The sequence below is a fragment of the Podarcis pityusensis genome, assembly GCF_964106645.2.
Source record: "Podarcis pityusensis genome assembly, chromosome: 8".
Taxonomy (NCBI): Eukaryota; Metazoa; Chordata; class Lepidosauria; order Squamata; family Lacertidae; genus Podarcis; species Podarcis pityusensis.
This window is the reverse complement of record NC_138033.1, coordinates 842936-860083: the sequence shown is the minus strand read 5'-3', so window position 1 is coordinate 860083 and position 17148 is coordinate 842936. Positions and strand designations below refer to the sequence as shown.

Here is a 17148-nt window from a genome sequence, read left to right as displayed (position 1 = left end):
AGGATTAGGGGAAGACCCCCTTTTCTAGGGGTGGGGGAGAGGGATTGGGCTCCCAGGTCAAGAGAGCACCTTGTATCCTGGCACTGAAAAGACACCCTCCCGACACACACTTTGTGGCATCTCCTTTCGGCAAAGGGTCAAAACATAGTTCCAAGTTGAAAACCACCTCCAGGACCAGGCACCCTCAATGGGCTTTGCACTACAACTCCCAACCGGGCCTGCCAGCAGAAGGCAGGGGGGATGGAAACAGCCGTCCAAAAGGTGCAGCCAGCTCCAGAGGCGACCCAAGGCTGCTCTCCAACGGCGCTGCTCCAGGCATCTGAGTTGCCCAGTTCAAGGGAGCTGGCGGGACTAAGAACCAGGGTTCCTGAATTGCAGGGGTTGGACTAGATAAGCCTTGAGTGTCCTCTTCCAGGATTCCTCATCTGGCTGCCAATGCCACGGCTGGAATGTCTCCCAAAACTGCACCCCCTTTCACAAGGAGCTCCCCCCCCCCCCCGTGTCTTAAACTACCCTTTGACTGGCAACCATCTCCAATCTCCTTGCTGGACAATCCCAACCAAAGATGCAATAGATTCTCTGAAATATACTCAGGAGTCCTGTAGTGATTTCATGCTCTTTATTGCAGCTTGCAAAACAGTGATTTAATGGCCCCCAAACCTCAGGCTGTTATATACATTATTTACACAATTAGTCCCGTTTGATTGGCTGATTCTGCTTCCCTCCTGGAGCCTGAATGCTCTTGACGAGGCTGTCATGGTGGGTATGCAACTTATGTGTGCTGCTGCACTTAGTGCACGTCCTCCCGGTTGGATTCTGAGTCGTCGGTGAGGTACTCGTGGTGGATCCTTGGTTGGGACGACACGTTTGACTAGAATCCTTGCGCTGACCTCTCGGCAGCTTCAGTTGCTAAAGCCTCCTCTAGGGCAGCCTGGAACGTCAGGTCCTTCTTGGCGTAGAGGCGCCACTGCAGCTTCTCGTCCCTCAGGCCGCCCACGAGGCAGTCGCGGAGCATGTTCTCCAGCTCTGTGACGTTGCAGAGCCGAGCAGCCTGGCAGAGGGAGGTCACATACCCAGCTATGGTTTCTCCGGAGACCTGCCGCTTTGCCTAGAAGGCATTTTGACACGCTACCACCGAGGGTTGTTGCGAGAAGTGCCCCTTCAGCCGTTCTATTATCGTGTCATAGGGAACGGTCGCAATATTTGTGAGAGCGAGGAGGGCTCGGGCGATCTTGAATGTTTCTTCTCCACAGATGCTGAAGAAGGTTGCCCTCTTCGTGGCTGTGTCTCATGACGTCCTTTGCCTCCAGGAGGAACTGGAAGCGGGTGGCGTAGCCTTCCCAGTCTCCTGAGGCTGGGCTGAACGGTATGAAGCGGTTGTCTGTCGCCATTCTGGGTCCTTGGGTCCTGGAGCTGTAGCCTGGATGCGCGATGTGATGCTGTGTTGCCTTGGCAGCTGTGTGCTTTGCGCGGCAGACAGCTCAGCAGGATCCCACCTTCATCGCCAGTGAAATATGTTCAGAGTCCTGTAGTGATTTCATGCTCTTTATTGCAGCTTGTAAAAGAGTGATTTAATTGCCCCCCAAACCTCAGGCTGTCCTCCCGGTCGGATTCTGAGTCGTCGGTGAGGTCCTCATGGTGGATCCTTGGTTGGGACGACATGTTTGACTGGAATCCTTGCGCTGACCTCTCGGCAGCTTCAGTTTCTAAAGCCTCCTCTAGGGCAGCCTGGAGCGTCAGGTCCTTCTTGGCGTAGAGGCACCACTGCAGCTTCTCGTCCCTCAGGCTGCCCACGAGGCAGTTGCGGAGCATGTTCTCCAGCTCTGTGACGTTGCAGAGCCGAGCAGCCTGGCAGAGGGAGGTCACATTCCTGGTTATGGTTTCTCCGGAGACCTGCCACTTTGCCTAGAAGGCACTGCGTCACACAACCACCGAGGGTTGTTGCGAGAAGTGCCCCTTCAGCCTCAGAGGAGATAAAGGCCAGTCAGCCCAGTCTCAGGTTGCAGGAGCAACGACGTTGGAAACCTGTTTCTGCCAGCACCCAGACCTGTTTCTCCAGAGTTCCCGACCACGCCCGGCTTCTTGCTTTGGACCCCGCTTCCCCCTTGGTGGGCAGTCTCCAGACCCTCGGCCCAGGACTGGACCTTGACCACGCCTCACGGTAACCCCCCCGGGACCAGCGCACTGTGTTTCATGATGTCCTTTGCCTCCAGGAGGAACTGGAAGCGGGTGGCGTATGCTTCCCAGTCTCCTGAGGCTGGGCTGAATGGCATGAAGCGGTTGTCTGTCGCCATTCTGGGTCCTTGGGTCCTGGAGCTGTAGCCTGGATGCGCGATGTGATGCTGTGTTGCCTTGGCAGCTGTGTGCTTTGCGTGTCAGACAGCTCAGCAGGATCCCACCTTCATCGCCAGTGAAATATATTCAGAGTCCTGTAGTGATTTCATGCTCTTTTTTGCAGCTTGTAAAACAGTGATTTAATTGCCCCCCAAACCTCAGGCTTTTATCTACATTATTTACACAACGAGTCCCGTCTGATTGGCTGATTCTGCTTCCCTCCTGGAGCCTGATTGGTCTTTTCCTGCAAGCCAATCAGTTGTCGCATTCTAGGAACCTACTTGCCTGTTGTTCTAGGATCCAAGCTTAGTACATAACAATCTCCTTCCTCCGTGTCCCCAGTTCTTAAATAGGCTTTATTTCAAAACAGGGTTGGGGGGTAAAGAGGGCTTAGTCTTCCAAACAACCCTTTATCCATTAGTTAGTAGACAAGCTTCTCAGTGCAAGGAGAGGAAAGGAGACCTCTGAGCCCAGCCTGGCCCCCCACCCAATTCTGCCCGCATGCCTTGAGGCCCCAAGATGGGCGGAGGAAGGCCTGGGGGCAGGTGCTGGCTGGGACTTTGATTGGGGCAGGGTGGGGGCACAGGTGGAGAAGCCTCTGAAGACAGGAAGACCGGCCAGGGGGTGGCACTGGGGGGATTAATTCACATTGGTTTTCTACCCACAAACCACCACCCCCGGCTGTGAGGAGGGTGGTGCCTCCTCCTTGAGTTCCTCTTCCACTCCCAGCCACTCCGCTCAAACCTTTGCTAAAATCCTGCTCTCCTCTCTCCTCTCCGTCTCAGAGGCTGGGCTTTTTGTCTCATCTTAATGACCGCCAAAGTGCCCACAATTGCCTCTTACCTTCCACTCAAACTGTCCATATCAATCCTAAGCGTCTCCTGTTCTGATTTCTATTTTTTGTCTTCCAGCTTTTCAAACTTCTCTTCCCTTCCTTTCATGGAGACATGTAGTGCTTCTGCTTTCTTTGTCAGTGTCTCTACTTTAGAGGTCAAATTTGTCACCATTTCACTATTTCTATCAATTCGGGCTAATAGCTTCTCCAAATTTCCCTTCATCTTTTTAGTCAGGTCTTTTTTAAGTCAGCAAAAGTTCCACCAATTCAGATGGGGACCTGTCCCCTGGGTTTTGCTCTGAAGATCGTCTACTGAGGCCTGGTGTTAACTGTTTTTGAACTGCCATAGTCAAAACCAAACTCTCCCTTGTTCTCAAAGCAGCCTATTTTCCAGCAGCACCTTATCAGTTTGTCAAGGCCACAGAATAACTCTTTCCCAAGAGATCCTGTTTCCTGCAGTTTTCCACCCCTCCTCTTCCTTCCAGCCTGATTCCCAACACACATCAGCTGTTTAACATAAAATCCAATTTCTCAAATTAAGATTCAAATTAAACAAATAAACCAAATAATTACTTTAAGAGATGAACCATAAAACAGAAAAAAGAAAGAGTGTGTTCAAGAGGACATAGCAATTTAGATGTCCAGATAAGAGTGGTTGTTTTGCACTCTTTAAGTGGCTCAGAGTAGAAGAAATATTTTCCTTCAAAAAGAAACAAACTTGTACAAACGTGTCCTGATTTTGGCTTTTTCAGCCAGCTCTCAGTCTTTCTAAAAGGTCCATTTTTTAAAAAAAGAGCTTTAAAAATGACACCAGACTTTCAAAACTCCTTCCAATCACACACTTGGCACTGACATGATTCCTCCCCTGTATGTATTCTTTGATGAAATGAGATTTCCTTTTTGACTGAAGCTCTTTCCACATTCCTAACACTGATCTGATTCCTCTGCTGTGTGTAATTTTTGATGGGCATTGAGACCTACTTTCCTGGTGAAGCTCTTTCCACATTCCAGGCACTGAAAGGGGTTTTCTCCTGTATGAATTCTTTGATGGGAAGTGAAACTTATTTTCCAGGTGAAGCTCTTTCCACATTCTAAGCACTTAAAGGGTTTCTCCCCTGTATGAATTCTTTGATGGGAAGTGAGTGTGGAGCTGTTAATGAATCTCTTTCCACATTCCAGGCACTGAAAGGGGTTATCTCCTGTATGAATCCTTTGATGGGAAGTGAGATGGGCCCTCTGACTGAAGCTCTTTCCACATTCCATGCACTGATATGGTTTCTCCCCTGTATGAATTCTACGATGGCAAGTGAAATCGTGGCTGTGACTGAAGCTCTTTCCACACTCCAAGCAGTGATATGGTTTCTCCCCTGTATGAATTCTTTGATGGGAGGAGAGAGAGGAGCTATCAGTGAAGCTCTTTCCACATTCAACACACTGATAGGGTTTCTCCCCTGTATGAATTCTTTGATGGGAAGTGAGATCGTAGCCGTAGCTGAAACTCTTTCCACATTCCACACACTGATAGGGGTTATCCCCTGTATGAATTCTTTGATGGACAGTGAGACTTTCTTTCCAGGTGAAGCTCTTTCCACATTCCACGCACTGATAGGGTTTTTCTCCTGTATGAATTCTTTGATGGACAGTGAGACTTTCTTTCCTGGTGAAGCTCTTTCCACATTCCAAGCACTGATAGAGTTTCTCCCCTGTATGAATCCTTTGATGGGAAGTGAGATTTTCTTTCCAGGTGAAGCTCTTTCCACACTCCAAGCACTGATAGGGTTTTTCTCCTGTGTGAATTCTTTGATGGGAAGTGAAACTGCTTTTTTTGCTGAAGCTCTTTCCACATTCCATGCACTGAAAGGGTTTCTCCCCTGTATGAATCCTTTGATGGGAAGTGAGCTTTGTCCTCTGATTGAAGCGCTTTCCACATTCAACGCACTGATAGGGTTTCTCCCTTGTATGAATTCTACGATGGGAAGTGAGAGTATTGCTGTGACTGAAGCTCTTTCCACACACAAAGCAGTGATACGGTTTCTCCCCTGTATGAATTCTTTGATGGGAAGTGAAACTGCTTTTTTGACTGAAGCTCTTTCCACATTCCAAGCACTGATACGGTTTCTCCCCTTTATGATTTCTCTGATGGACAGTTAGACTTTCTTTCCTGATGAAGCTCTTTCCACATTCCACACACTGATAGGGTTTCTCCCCTGTATGAATCCTTTGATGGGAAGCGAGCTTGGCCCTCTGATTGAAGCTCTTTCCACATTCCAAGCACTGATACGGTTTCTCCCCTGTATGAATCGTTTGATGAGAAGTGAGCTTAGCCCTCTGATTGAAGCTCTTTCCGCATTCCAAGCACTGAAAGGGTTTCTCCCCTGTATGAATTCTTTGATGTGCAGTGAGATGGGAGCCGTGATTGAAGCTCTTTCCACATTCCACGCAGTGATATGGTTTCTCTCCTGTATGAATTCTACGATGGGTAGTGAGATTGTGGCTGTGACTGAAGCTCTTTCCACACTCCAAGCAGTGATAGGGTTTCTCTTTTGTATGAATTCTTTGATGGGCAGCGAAACTCTGTTTCCAGGTGAAGCTTTTTCCACATTCCAAGCACTGATAGGGTTTCTTCTCAAGCGGATTTCTTTGATGGGAAGTGGCATGGGAGCTCTGACTGAAGCTCTCTCCACAGTCTGAATCCTGATATGGCTCCTCCACTGTGTGAATTTCGTTGTAGTCTCCCTTGTTCTTCATTTCCAATTCATCACCACCTGAAACTAAGAGGCAAACGGATTAGAGTCTCGGGAAGAAGAGCAGTCCTAAATTACGGAACAATGCTAATTAATGCTTGGGACAGAGGAAGACCTGAAGGGAGTTAGATGTTATAACGTTCCTTTTGTTCTGTAAAAATGTCCAGTTTCATATACAAATCAATTTGGATATTAGATGTTTTCTCTCTCAGGTTTTTAAAAGTACAGCTTAACCTGGTAACGTCATTTTGTTCAAATTTAAATATGCATCTGTACGATCTTCATAAATAAAATGTGCTTTTATTGAAAAAGGTGGCCAATGCGGGAAAGTTCCCTGTTAAAATTAAGATATATTCAATATGCTAAGTTGTTGAGTATGCAGTAATAAATCTAAACAAATTTTAAGAGCTGGAGAAATATTTGGGAACATTGACTCTGGACTGACTTGGTCATAGTCAGCTGCCTTGTGTTGGGCGATGTAAGAGCAGGGGAATAAAAATGGCAAACGTGAACTTCTTGTCATGTGACAAAGACACATGAGAGCAGAAGCAGCAAAGCAGGCTGGGAACTGCTGGGACTGCACAATCATTTGGGCCTACTAAAGTTATTCAGACGAGTGATCATGCGCTTCTGAAGTTTAGTATACAGCGGAAAGGAGCAGCCAAGCATACTAGGACTCAATTTCTTGACTTTAAGAAAGCCGACTTCATAAAACTTAGGGAAGTGCTGGGTGAGATCCCATGGACAGTAATACTAAAAGGAAAGGGAGTTCATGATGGCTGGGAGTTTGTTAAGAGGGAGATAGTAAAAGCACAACGTCAGGCAATACCAATGAGACGGAAACATGGAAGGTGCCTAACGAAGCCAGGGTGGCTATCTAAAGAACTTTTAACTGAGTTAAGATTAAAAAAGGATGTGTACAAAAAATGGAAAAGGGGGGAAACCACCAAAGAGGAATTCAAACAAATAGCCAGCACGTGTAGACACAAAGTCAGAAAAGCTAAAGCACAGAATGAACTCAGGCTTGCTAGAGAGGTTAAAAGCAACAAAAAAGGCTTTTATGGGTATGTTCGCAGCAAAAGGAAGAACAAAGAAACAGTGGGGTCACTCAGAGGAGAAGATGGTGAAATGCAAACAGGGGACACAGAAAGGGCTGAACTCCTCAATGCCTTCTTTGACTCAGTCTTCTCCGACCTGAAGAATTTGGAGCAAATGATTCAGCAAAGGAAACACAGCCCAGAATAACTAAGGAGATAGTACAAGAATACTTGGCTAGTTTAGATGTATTCAAGTCTCCAGGGCCAGATGAACTGCATCCAAGAGTATTAAAAGAACTGGCAGATGTGATCTCAGAACCACTGGCAGTCATCTTTGAGAATTCCTGGAGAACAGGCAAAGTCCCGGAAGACTGGAGGAGGGCAAATGTTGTCCCTATTTTCAAAAAGGGGAAAAGAGAGGACCCAAATAATTACTGCCCAGTCAGTCTGACATCAATACCAGGGAAGATTCTGGAGCAGATCATTAAGCAAACAGTCTGTGAGCACCTAGAAAGGAATGCTGTGATCACCAATAGTCCGCATGGATTTCTGAAAAATAAGTCATGTCAGACTAACCTGATCTCATTTTTTGACAGAATTACAAGCCTGGTAGATGAAGGGAATGCAGTGGATGTAGCCAACCTTGATTTCAGCAAGGCATTTGACAAGGTGCCCCATGATATTCTTGTAAAGAAGCTGGTAAAATGCGGTCTTGACTATGCTACCACTCAGTGGATTTGTAACTGGCTGACTGACCGAACCCAAAGGGTGCTCATCAATGGTTCCTCTTCATCCTGGAGAAGAGTGACTAGTGGGGGGCCACAGGGTTCTGTCTTGGACCCGGTCTTATTCAACATCTTTATCAACGACTTGGATGATGGACTCAAGGGCATCCTGATCAAATTTGCAGATGACACCAAACTGGGAGGGGTGGCTAACACCCCAGAGGACAGGATCACACTTCAAAACGACCTTGACAGATTAGAGAACTGGGCCAAAACAAACAAGATGAATTTTAACAGGGAGAAATGTAAAGTATTGCACTTGGGCAAAAAAAATGAGAGGCACAAATACAAGATGGGGGACACCTGGCTTGAGAGCAGTACATGTGAAAAGGATCTAGGAGTCTTGGTTGACCACAAACTTGACATGAGCCAACAGTGTGACGCGGCAGCTAAAAAAGCCAATGCAATTCTGGGCTGCATCAATAGGAGTATAGCATCTAGATCAAGGGAAGTAATAGTGCCACTGTATTCTGCTCTGGTCAGACCTCACCTGGAGTACTGTGTCCAGTTCTGGGCACCACAGTTCAAGAAGGACACTGACAAACTGGAACGTGTCCAGAGGAGGGCAACCAAAATGGTCAAAGGCCTGGAAACGATGCCTTATGAGGAACGGCTAAGGGAGCTGGGCATGTTTAGCCTGGAGAAGAGGAGGTTAAGGGGTGATATGATAGCCATGTTCAAATATATAAAAGGATGTCACATAGAGGAGGGAGAAAGGTTGTTTTCTGCTGCTCCAGAGAAGCGGACACGGAGCAATGGATCCAAACTACAAGAAAGAAGATTCCACCTAAACATTAGGAAGAACTTCCTGACAGTAAGAGCTGTTCGACAGTGGAATTTGCTGCCAAGGAGTGTGGTGGAGTCTCCTTCTTTGGAGGTCTTTAAGCAGAGGCTTGACAACCATATGTCAGGAGTGCTCTGATGGTGTTTCCTGCTTGGCAGGGGGTTGGACTCGATGGCCCTTGTGGTCTCTTCCAACTCTATAATTCTATGATTCTATGATTCTATGATAGGATGAGAACAGAAGTCATGCAGCAACAGCGCAGCAGCAGCAGGAGGCCCCATTAGCTAAAGTGGTGTTTCAGGTTAAGAACAGTTATAGGTTAAGAACAGACCTCCAGAATGAATTAAGTTCTTAACCTAAAGTACCACTGTACTTACATGTTACATTATTGTGAGAAGTTACAGGGGACGAGGCAGGGGGCCTTCTCAATAGGGGAACCCACCCTGTGGAACGCCCTCCCATCAGATGTCAAGGAAATAACTATGCAACTTTTAGAGGACTTCTGAAGGCACCTCTGTATTGGGAAGTTTTTAATGTTTGATGTTTGATTATGTTTTTCTATTTGTTGGCTGGGGCCACCCAGTCAGGTGGGCAGGGTAAAAATAATAATATTATCATTATTGTTACTACAGGGTTCACTGCCTGAGATTCAAAAAGCCTGGCTCTGTTTTGGGATGGAGTTTGTTTGGTTCAGTCGTGGAATCTGTGCCATCTCCAATGTCAAGCGACTCTTTGGTCAACCAGAGAGAGACACAAGCAAGAACAAAAGCAGGAAACTTGACTGAAGCTACTTCAACACCCCAAATCACTCTGAATCCTACATTTAAGAAGGCCTGGGCAGTTCAGACAGCCTGATCATGGTTTTAAACGACAGAACTGGAAGAAGAATATTCACAGGGAAAACAATCAATAGCCATCCCTCCAAGGTTTGCTTTGGGAGTGTTAACATCCCAGGTGCTGTGGGTGGCGCTGTTGAGCCCCATCGAAATATCAGAGGTTCATCATCTAGAGAGATGTCTTGAATTACAAAACAGATAGGATGATCCAATAGGGAGCCTTACCGAGAGAGTCCAAGATCCCACGATTCTCCTCCATGACTTCCTTATGGAGGGCTCTCTGGTCAGGATCCAGCAACGTCCACTCCTCGTCTGTGAAATGGACAGCCACATCTTCAAAGCACACTGGACCCTAACAGAACAGGAAAAAGGCTGTCCTCTTAGAGAACATTCACTTGGCTCTGTTGTTTTCTACAGCGGCCAGACCCCTCTCTGCCTTCCTCATCCCTCTCTCCTGCTGCAGCTTCTGCCTCGGAGTCTGGGCTGCTCTCTGCCACAGACTCCCTCTGCTCCCTGAGCCCTCTTCCCTCTCCAGCTTCAGACCCCTCCTCCTCCTCCCAGTCGGCTCCCTCTTCTCTGGCTCCTCCCACCATTCCTCTGCATCCAACTGTGTCCAGCCAGTCTGCATCCAAGCAGTCCTTCCCCACAAGGCTCCTTCCCCCTACCTGATCTGGGTCCACAGCTGCTGCCTCCCCTCCACCACCATGAAAAGATGAAGGAGCAGGTCTTGGTGGCATCATTCCGTCACCTGGGAGAGACCAAGGAAAGTGGAAACCGTGAGCGCCTGCTTCTCTCAGAGGTGAAACACTGCATCTCTAAGTACAGATGGGGCTTGTCCAAGTCTCCCCTGCTAGCTTCCGGTTCTGCTCTGCCTTAATGGAGGCAGCGGGAGATTGTTGGCAAAGGAAAAACAAGGATGACTGAGGGTAATTCTCCTTGCAAGTTTCCCCCGGGACAGGGGGGAACGGGCTTCACTCCCAGTTCGTCTTGGTACCAGGTTCCGGCTCCGGCATGGATTTCGAGAGGCAGGGAGGCGCTGAGTGCAAAAGCCCTTTGCCTGCCGAAAACCCTCCTTCGCCGCCATTAAGAAGCAGAGGTTCTCCTGTCAATTACAGCTCAATTTGGACTAATGTACAGGCGTTGCTGGAAGAGAGGAGCTAATAAACTGCGGAACTGAACCAGCTGCAAGGTCTTTAAGGTTTGAATTTGAGAATAAACTTCATTTGCTGCAAAAGACAGTGAGTGGGGGGAGGGGAGCCTATGGCTTCTTTATATAAAGTTTTCTTCTCTGCATTTATGATTTGGCAGTCCGCCATTGAATACTAGTTCAAAATATATATGTACAGGTGAGCAGGGATGAAACTGGATTGCAGATATGAAATATAACATCAAATGGAACTGTGTGTGTAAAAACCAAAAGGAAAAAGGGAGGAAAGCTTTATTTTGTTTACGATGGAAAATTAGAGGTGACTCTTCCCCATCCTGTATTATATACAGACTGAACTGATTAATGCTAAAAGGACTTGGAATTTAATTTAATTGGATAAATGTGCATTTATCTTAGGCCAGACAGAGGGATGTAAGGAATCTGAAAGTTGTGTAGGAGCTGATAAGGTTCATTACTGAGTCAATTGCAATTCTGACTGATCCCTCTCCTTCCCAGGCAGAGAAGAAAAATGGCAAAAACTGATTATTTATTGGGACAGTGTGATTTTTGCAGCTGCTATTAAAGTTGCCAAACAACAAAGCACAGGACAGAGCGATGGAGAATTTCTGAAACCACAATGGGATATTAGTTCCGTCCAAGGAATAATGGAGAACAGCAACAACCAGGAAAAGATAAAACATTTTACAAGGACAGGAAAAAACATCACAAACAGGAAGATTGCCACACATGGGAAGAGTAAGGATATCGCTGGAGTGCCTCACTTGTAGTTTTATATATTATTTGTATAAAGGATTCTTATCTTGACAGGAGGGTAATTAAAAATAATAAGATTTTGGAATGCAGAAATCAAGAAAATCATCAAACCATCAGTTTTAGCATGCGGGGGGGGGGCACCTATATTATATAATTTGATATCTTAAAGATTGGTATTACTAATTGTATTGTAATTTCGCATTGTTATAATGGGGCCATTAATGAACTGTAATTTTAAACTAATCAAATTACTATCGGAACCGTCTCCCCTGCTGAGTACATTTGGACTCATTTGTACCCATTTCATATAATAGTTGTGCAAAAATACATCTCCCCCCCCCCCCGAGCTCCAGGTGTCTTCCCCCAAAAGATGTAAAGAACTCACAGATTAGTTTCAAAACCAAGAGAATGTGACAAAACAGGGGAGAAAACACTCCTTCCTCCTTACCCAGAGGCCTCACTCTGGCGTCCAGCGGAGTCTTCTCTGCCTCAGAAGACTCAAGACCCATTTCTGCCAAAAGATCCTTCCTCTGAAAGAGAAACAAGGATTCAAAACAGAGAATGGGGAGAAGGAATGGCAGAGGCAAGCGCTTTCGGGGGAGAGAGGTGAAAGCTGCTTCCTGCTTCTGCTAGACTGGTGTCTGGGGTTGGCTGCCAGGATCATGAAACATTGGTCCTCAAGGATCTTCACTGGCTCCCAGAACGTTTCCCAGCACAATTCAAAGTGTTGGCCTCAAAGGCCCACTATACCCAAAGGAGCGTCTCCATGAACTGAGGTCCAGTTCCGAGGGTCTTCTGCTGATTCCCTCACTGTGATAAGTGAAGTTACAGGGAACCAGACAGAAGACCTTCTCCACAGTGGGACCCACCCTGGGGAATGCCCTCCCATCAGGTGATAAGGAGATAAGAAAATGCATAACTTTTAGAAGACATCTGATGTCTTCTTATGCTTTTATATGTGCTGGAAGGCACCCAGCCACATGGATGTCATAAATAATAATATGAAGAAGAAGAAGAAGAAGAAGAAGAAGAAGAAGAAGAAGAAGAAGATCTGTTCCTAGATGCTTTCCAAAAAAGGATGGGCCATTAGTAAAAAAGGATGGGCCATTAGGAAATGATTTGGGAATACTCTCCCTCCTCTTAGGAGCCCCTTGGGAGTATCCAGAGGAAAGTCTCTCTCACCTGCTGCTCTGCCTGCTTCCACTCCTCTGCCTGACTCAGGAGGAAACCTTCGGCCAGGGCCACTGCCTGGGAACTGGTCTCCGCTCCGCATTCCCTCACCCAGTTCCCCATCTCCAGAGGAAGGACAGCCAGGAACTGCTCCAAGATCACCAGGTCCAACATCTGAGCTTTCGTGTGCCTTTCTGGCTTCAGCCATTGACAGCAAAGGTGGTAGAGTTGGCTGCAAACCTCTCGGGGTCCTTTGGCCTCCTGGAAGCAGAACTGCCTGAGCTGCTGGCTCTGCACCTCTGAGCAAAGGGTGTCCTCCTCACCCAGGATCTTCTGCACGGAGTTTTCACGCAATCCCCCACTGCTCCCCGTTTCCATGGCATGGCCTCTTCCTGCTTCAGGGCCAGCTGAGTCTTGCTCATCCATCTGGGCTCTCCGGAAGTCTCCAAGAGATTGGAAGGAGCCCCTTGGTCCTCTGCCAAGTTCTGTGTGTCCTAATGCAAGGTGCAGCAAATCCTATGAATCAAACACATTTTTCTATTATAATATTAGAGCACAGCCAAGAGAAGAATGTTCCCTGAGCAAGTGTAAGGAGAGGAGGAGGAGGAGGAGGAAGAAGAAGTAATAACTGTGAATATATGAAGTGTAATTTGGAGCCAGGGCAATAGTGGGGGTCCCTCCCAACCCCACTTCATAGTCCAGAGCTTCTCCCCAACCCAACCATATCTGCTTGGGTGGCTTGGTGAGCAGCAGGGCCCAGGTCTAGCTCCAGCCACCGTCCCTTTGGCACAGACAGGATGTGGCCATGTGACTTCCTGCTGTGGATCCGAGGGGACGATGGCAAGGCCCTCTGGGTGGAACTGCCCTGGAAGACGCCTCGGAAACTGGCCCCAAATGCAGCGGTTGGGTTCTCAACTGGGTTCCCTCTTTTACTAATGGCATTTCTATCCCACCTTTTCTCCAACAGGCTCCAGGTGGTGTCAGGGACTGGACCCAAGAGGAATGCTGGAGACCCCTTTCCCTCCTCCTGAACCTTCCCGAGAAGAGGAGGACAGTATAGATTTACAACAGTGGTTTGCAGAAGGTCATAGTTCAGAGGCTGCAGAGGGGAGAAGCTGGGAAATATTGGGAGAGCAGCACCAGGGGAGAGACAGCTGACAGACTCTGTGTCTTCAGAAAGCATTCCTGACCCTCCTTCTCCCAGGATCCAGTGTGCATTGAGAGTAGGAGAACAGGAAGCACAGATCAGCCGACGCAGGGATGACGTAGAAGAGGAGAGACAGAGGGGTGGGACTTTACTCAGAACAACGCCATTACTGCAATGGAGATGTGCTGTTCAAAGTCTCTCTCTGTAAGTATTGAATAAAGGACTCGGCAGGAACTCTTCTTGTTATTGACTTTTTGGCAGGCCATGGGGGAGGGATGGGATTCCCTGAAGCCTGACAGGAGGCATCTACCCCTCCTCATTGAAGACCCACGAAAATCCTTTGGCATACATGTAGTTCCTGTTTTAAAATACCTGCCTTGGTTGCCAGTTCATTTCTGGGCCTAAGTTCATCAACAGACCAACACTTTATATTGTTTAGTTGGCAATGGAAGAGGAGAAAGGCCCATGACTCACCCTTAATCGAAGCACAACCACAAGGGCTTTGCCATGTGGAATGCTCTCTGTTCACTCTGTTCTGTTTCCCCTTTATTTTTGGTCGCGTTCAAACCAATTCATTAACCCAAAAGTCATACGCTGACCACTGACAATGAACCTGATGTCGCAAATTTATTATGCTGCTTTTGTGATATACAAATGGCATGAGAAGACTTGCTTTATTTAACTCTATCCTTTATTATTCCTATGATCCTTCTTTATAAAACCCAATGAAAAGTTATTCAAAAAACAAGAGGAAACAACACACACACACACACACACACACACACAGGCTCCATCTGTGTGGCATCTGATATGTTAGCAGGCTTTAATCACCAGAAAACGAAAAGGTTAGCAAAGAATATGAGAGGAGAAGACCAGAAGGTTTTGGTGGAGGAAACAGGGTTTCAAACCGAAAATAAAATATTTGTGTGTTACTGTGACAAATACCAATTTATGTTGTTTCAAAATAATTATGTGCTGAAATTAAAGGATATGTCAAGACGGGGGATGCAGAAATATTTACCTCTTGTTATGGCAGGGAAAATGCCAAGTTAAAATTAAAGTATTGCAAGATGCCAAGGAAAGCGAAGTAGGAAGTAATCCTCCTTTCTGTTTGTGCGCTTATTTAGATTCCTTGATTTTATCTTTGATAAAAAGATAGGGGGTATTGGATGCCCACTTTCGTCCATCTCCTTTCAAACATGAACGACATCTATTGAAAGAAAGAAAAATAAGGGGAAATAAAAGAAAGAGAGCCCCCCCCCGGCCAAGCCAGACTCCCAAGAGTCTTGGGAACCGTAGTTTGCGAAGGAGACACCGTCCAGCTGCCCCCTCGAGCCTGAAAACTCCCGGGAAGCTTGGGAAAGAGCCCGTTCCTGTCCGGGGCTCGGGGGGCGGGGCGGGGGGCGGGTCCGCTGGCAGGCTCCGCCCTCTGTCGCCCCCTCCCCCTCCCGGGCCAAGGAGAAGCCCGGCCGAGCCTGGTCCTGGGCAGGAGGAAGAGGCAAGCCAAGGAGCTGAGAACCGCCCAGGCTCGAGAGCCATGATGTTACCTCAGCGTCGCGGGGCAGGGAGTTCCGCAGGCTTCCCCCGAGAGGCGACCCACCAGAGCCCGGCCGGCGAAGGCGAGGCCGGAAGGGACGTCAGGGGGGAGGAGGGGGAGGAGCGGCCCGCCTTCCTTTCCTGTCCTCTCTAGGAAGCCAGCTCGGCGCCCCTTCCCCCTTCTCTCTCCCGTCCGGGGCGTCGCGCAGGCGCAGAGCTGCTCCATCCGGGGCCTGGCGAGCTGCTCCCTCGGAGGGGAAGAGGCCGCCCTTGGCCCGCAATGGGGGAGAGGAGGGGCGCCTGGCCGGGAAGGGGAAGCCGGGTCCCGGAGGAGGAGGAGCCCCTCTCTCTGCCCGGGGCTCCGGGGGAGAACCAGGTCTCTGGCCCCTGGAGAAAAAAGGGGGGTGGAAATGCCACGGACAACTCAAGAACGAAGCGTCCCTTGTAGATCAAGCAGCAGGAAAGGACCACGCAAAAAGCAAGGACCTTAGTCCACAGATGAAGTTTCATTCAAAGCCAGAAGAGAAAAAGCAGCACTAAGTGCAGTGTCTCAAAGATGCAGCGTAACATCTTTACCTTAGAAAAAGGAATTAAACGTAACAGTCGGCAAAGAGGCAGTCAAATGGAATTTTTCAGTGGCAAGTGGGACAAGGAAGCCCATCACAGCAGGCCTGCGGTGTTAAAAATCAGGAGAAGAGATTTCTGTACATCTCAAGAGCAACAAGAATGTGTTCCTTCCCACCCTTTGCTTGAGAAGTAAAACTCTGCAAGGGTTTGGCTCCAGGGTCCCTTGAGAGAGAGTTGGCTCCGACTCTCTGAGCAAAGAGGAAGGAAAAGGGGGTCCTGCAAGGAGAGGATTAGGGGAAGACCCCCTTTTCTAGGGGTGGGGGAGAGGGATTGGGCTCCCAGGTCAAGAGAGCACCTTGTATCCTGGCACTGAAAAGACACCCTCCCGACACACACTTTGTGGCATCTCCTTTCGGCAAAGGGTCAAAACATAGTTCCAAGTTGAAAACCACCTCCAGGACCAGGCACCCTCAATGGGCTTTGCACTACAACTCCCAACCGGGCCTGCCAGCAGAAGGCAGGGGGGATGGAAACAGCCGTCCAAAAGGTGCAGCCAGCTCCAGAGGCGACCCAAGGCTGCTCTCCAACGGCGCTGCTCCAGGCATCTGAGTTGCCCAGTTCAAGGGAGCTGGCGGGACTAAGAACCAGGGTTCCTGAATTGCAGGGGTTGGACTAGATAAGCCTTGAGTGTCCTCTTCCAGGATTCCTCATCTGGCTGCCAATGCCACGGCTGGAATGTCTCCCAAAACTGCACCCCCTTTCACAAGGAGCTCCCCCCCCCCCCGTGTCTTAAACTACCCTTTGACTGGCAACCATCTCCAATCTCCTTGCTGGACAATCCCAACCAAAGATGCAATAGATTCTCTGAAATATACTCAGGAGTCCTGTAGTGATTTCATGCTCTTTATTGCAGCTTGCAAAACAGTGATTTAATGGCCCCCAAACCTCAGGCTGTTATATACATTATTTACACAATTAGTCCCGTTTGATTGGCTGATTCTGCTTCCCTCCTGGAGCCTGAATGCTCTTGACGAGGCTGTCATGGTGGGCATGCAGCTTATGTGTGCTGCTGCACTTAGTGCACGTCCTCCCGGTTGGATTCTGAGTCGTCGGTGAGGTACGCGTGGTGGATCCTTGGTTGGGACGACACGTTTGACTAGAATCCTTGCGCTGACCTCTCGGCAGCTTCAGTTGCTAAAGCCTCCTCTAGGGCAGCCTGGAACGTCAGGTCCTTCTTGGCGTAGAGGCGCCACTGCAGCTTCTCGTCCCTCAGGCCGCCCACGAGGCAGTCGCGGAGCATGTTCTCCAGCTCTGTGACGTTGCAGAGCCGAGCAGCCTGGCAGAGGGAGGTCACATACCCAGCTATGGTTTCTCCGGAGACCTGCCGCTTTGCCTAGAAGGCATTTTGACATGCTACCACCGAGGGTTGTTGCGAGAAGTGCCCCTTCAGCC

The 17148-nt window shown here is 48.4% G+C and overlaps 1 protein-coding gene across 1 annotated transcript in view; it reads right to left on the bottom strand.

Annotated features, from left to right (window-relative positions):
• The window catches only part of LOC308484111 (uncharacterized protein), a 34663-nt gene extending 19434 nt beyond the window's left edge, over nucleotides 1–15229 (bottom strand). Inside the window, exons 1-6 of the mRNA XM_081018686.1 lie at nucleotides 15141–15229; nucleotides 12459–12962; nucleotides 11725–11806; nucleotides 10021–10103; nucleotides 9581–9707; nucleotides 3898–5940 (exon numbers count right to left, since the gene is read on the bottom strand). Coding sequence (XP_080874812.1) covers nucleotides 4094–5940; nucleotides 9581–9707; nucleotides 10021–10103; nucleotides 11725–11806; nucleotides 12459–12872 — 2553 coding nt within the window. The 5' untranslated portion in view covers nucleotides 12873–12962; nucleotides 15141–15229 and the 3' untranslated portion in view covers nucleotides 3898–4093. The remainder of the gene's footprint in view (nucleotides 1–3897; nucleotides 5941–9580; nucleotides 9708–10020; nucleotides 10104–11724; nucleotides 11807–12458; nucleotides 12963–15140) is intronic.
• Between the last annotated feature and the right edge of the window lie 1919 nt (nucleotides 15230–17148).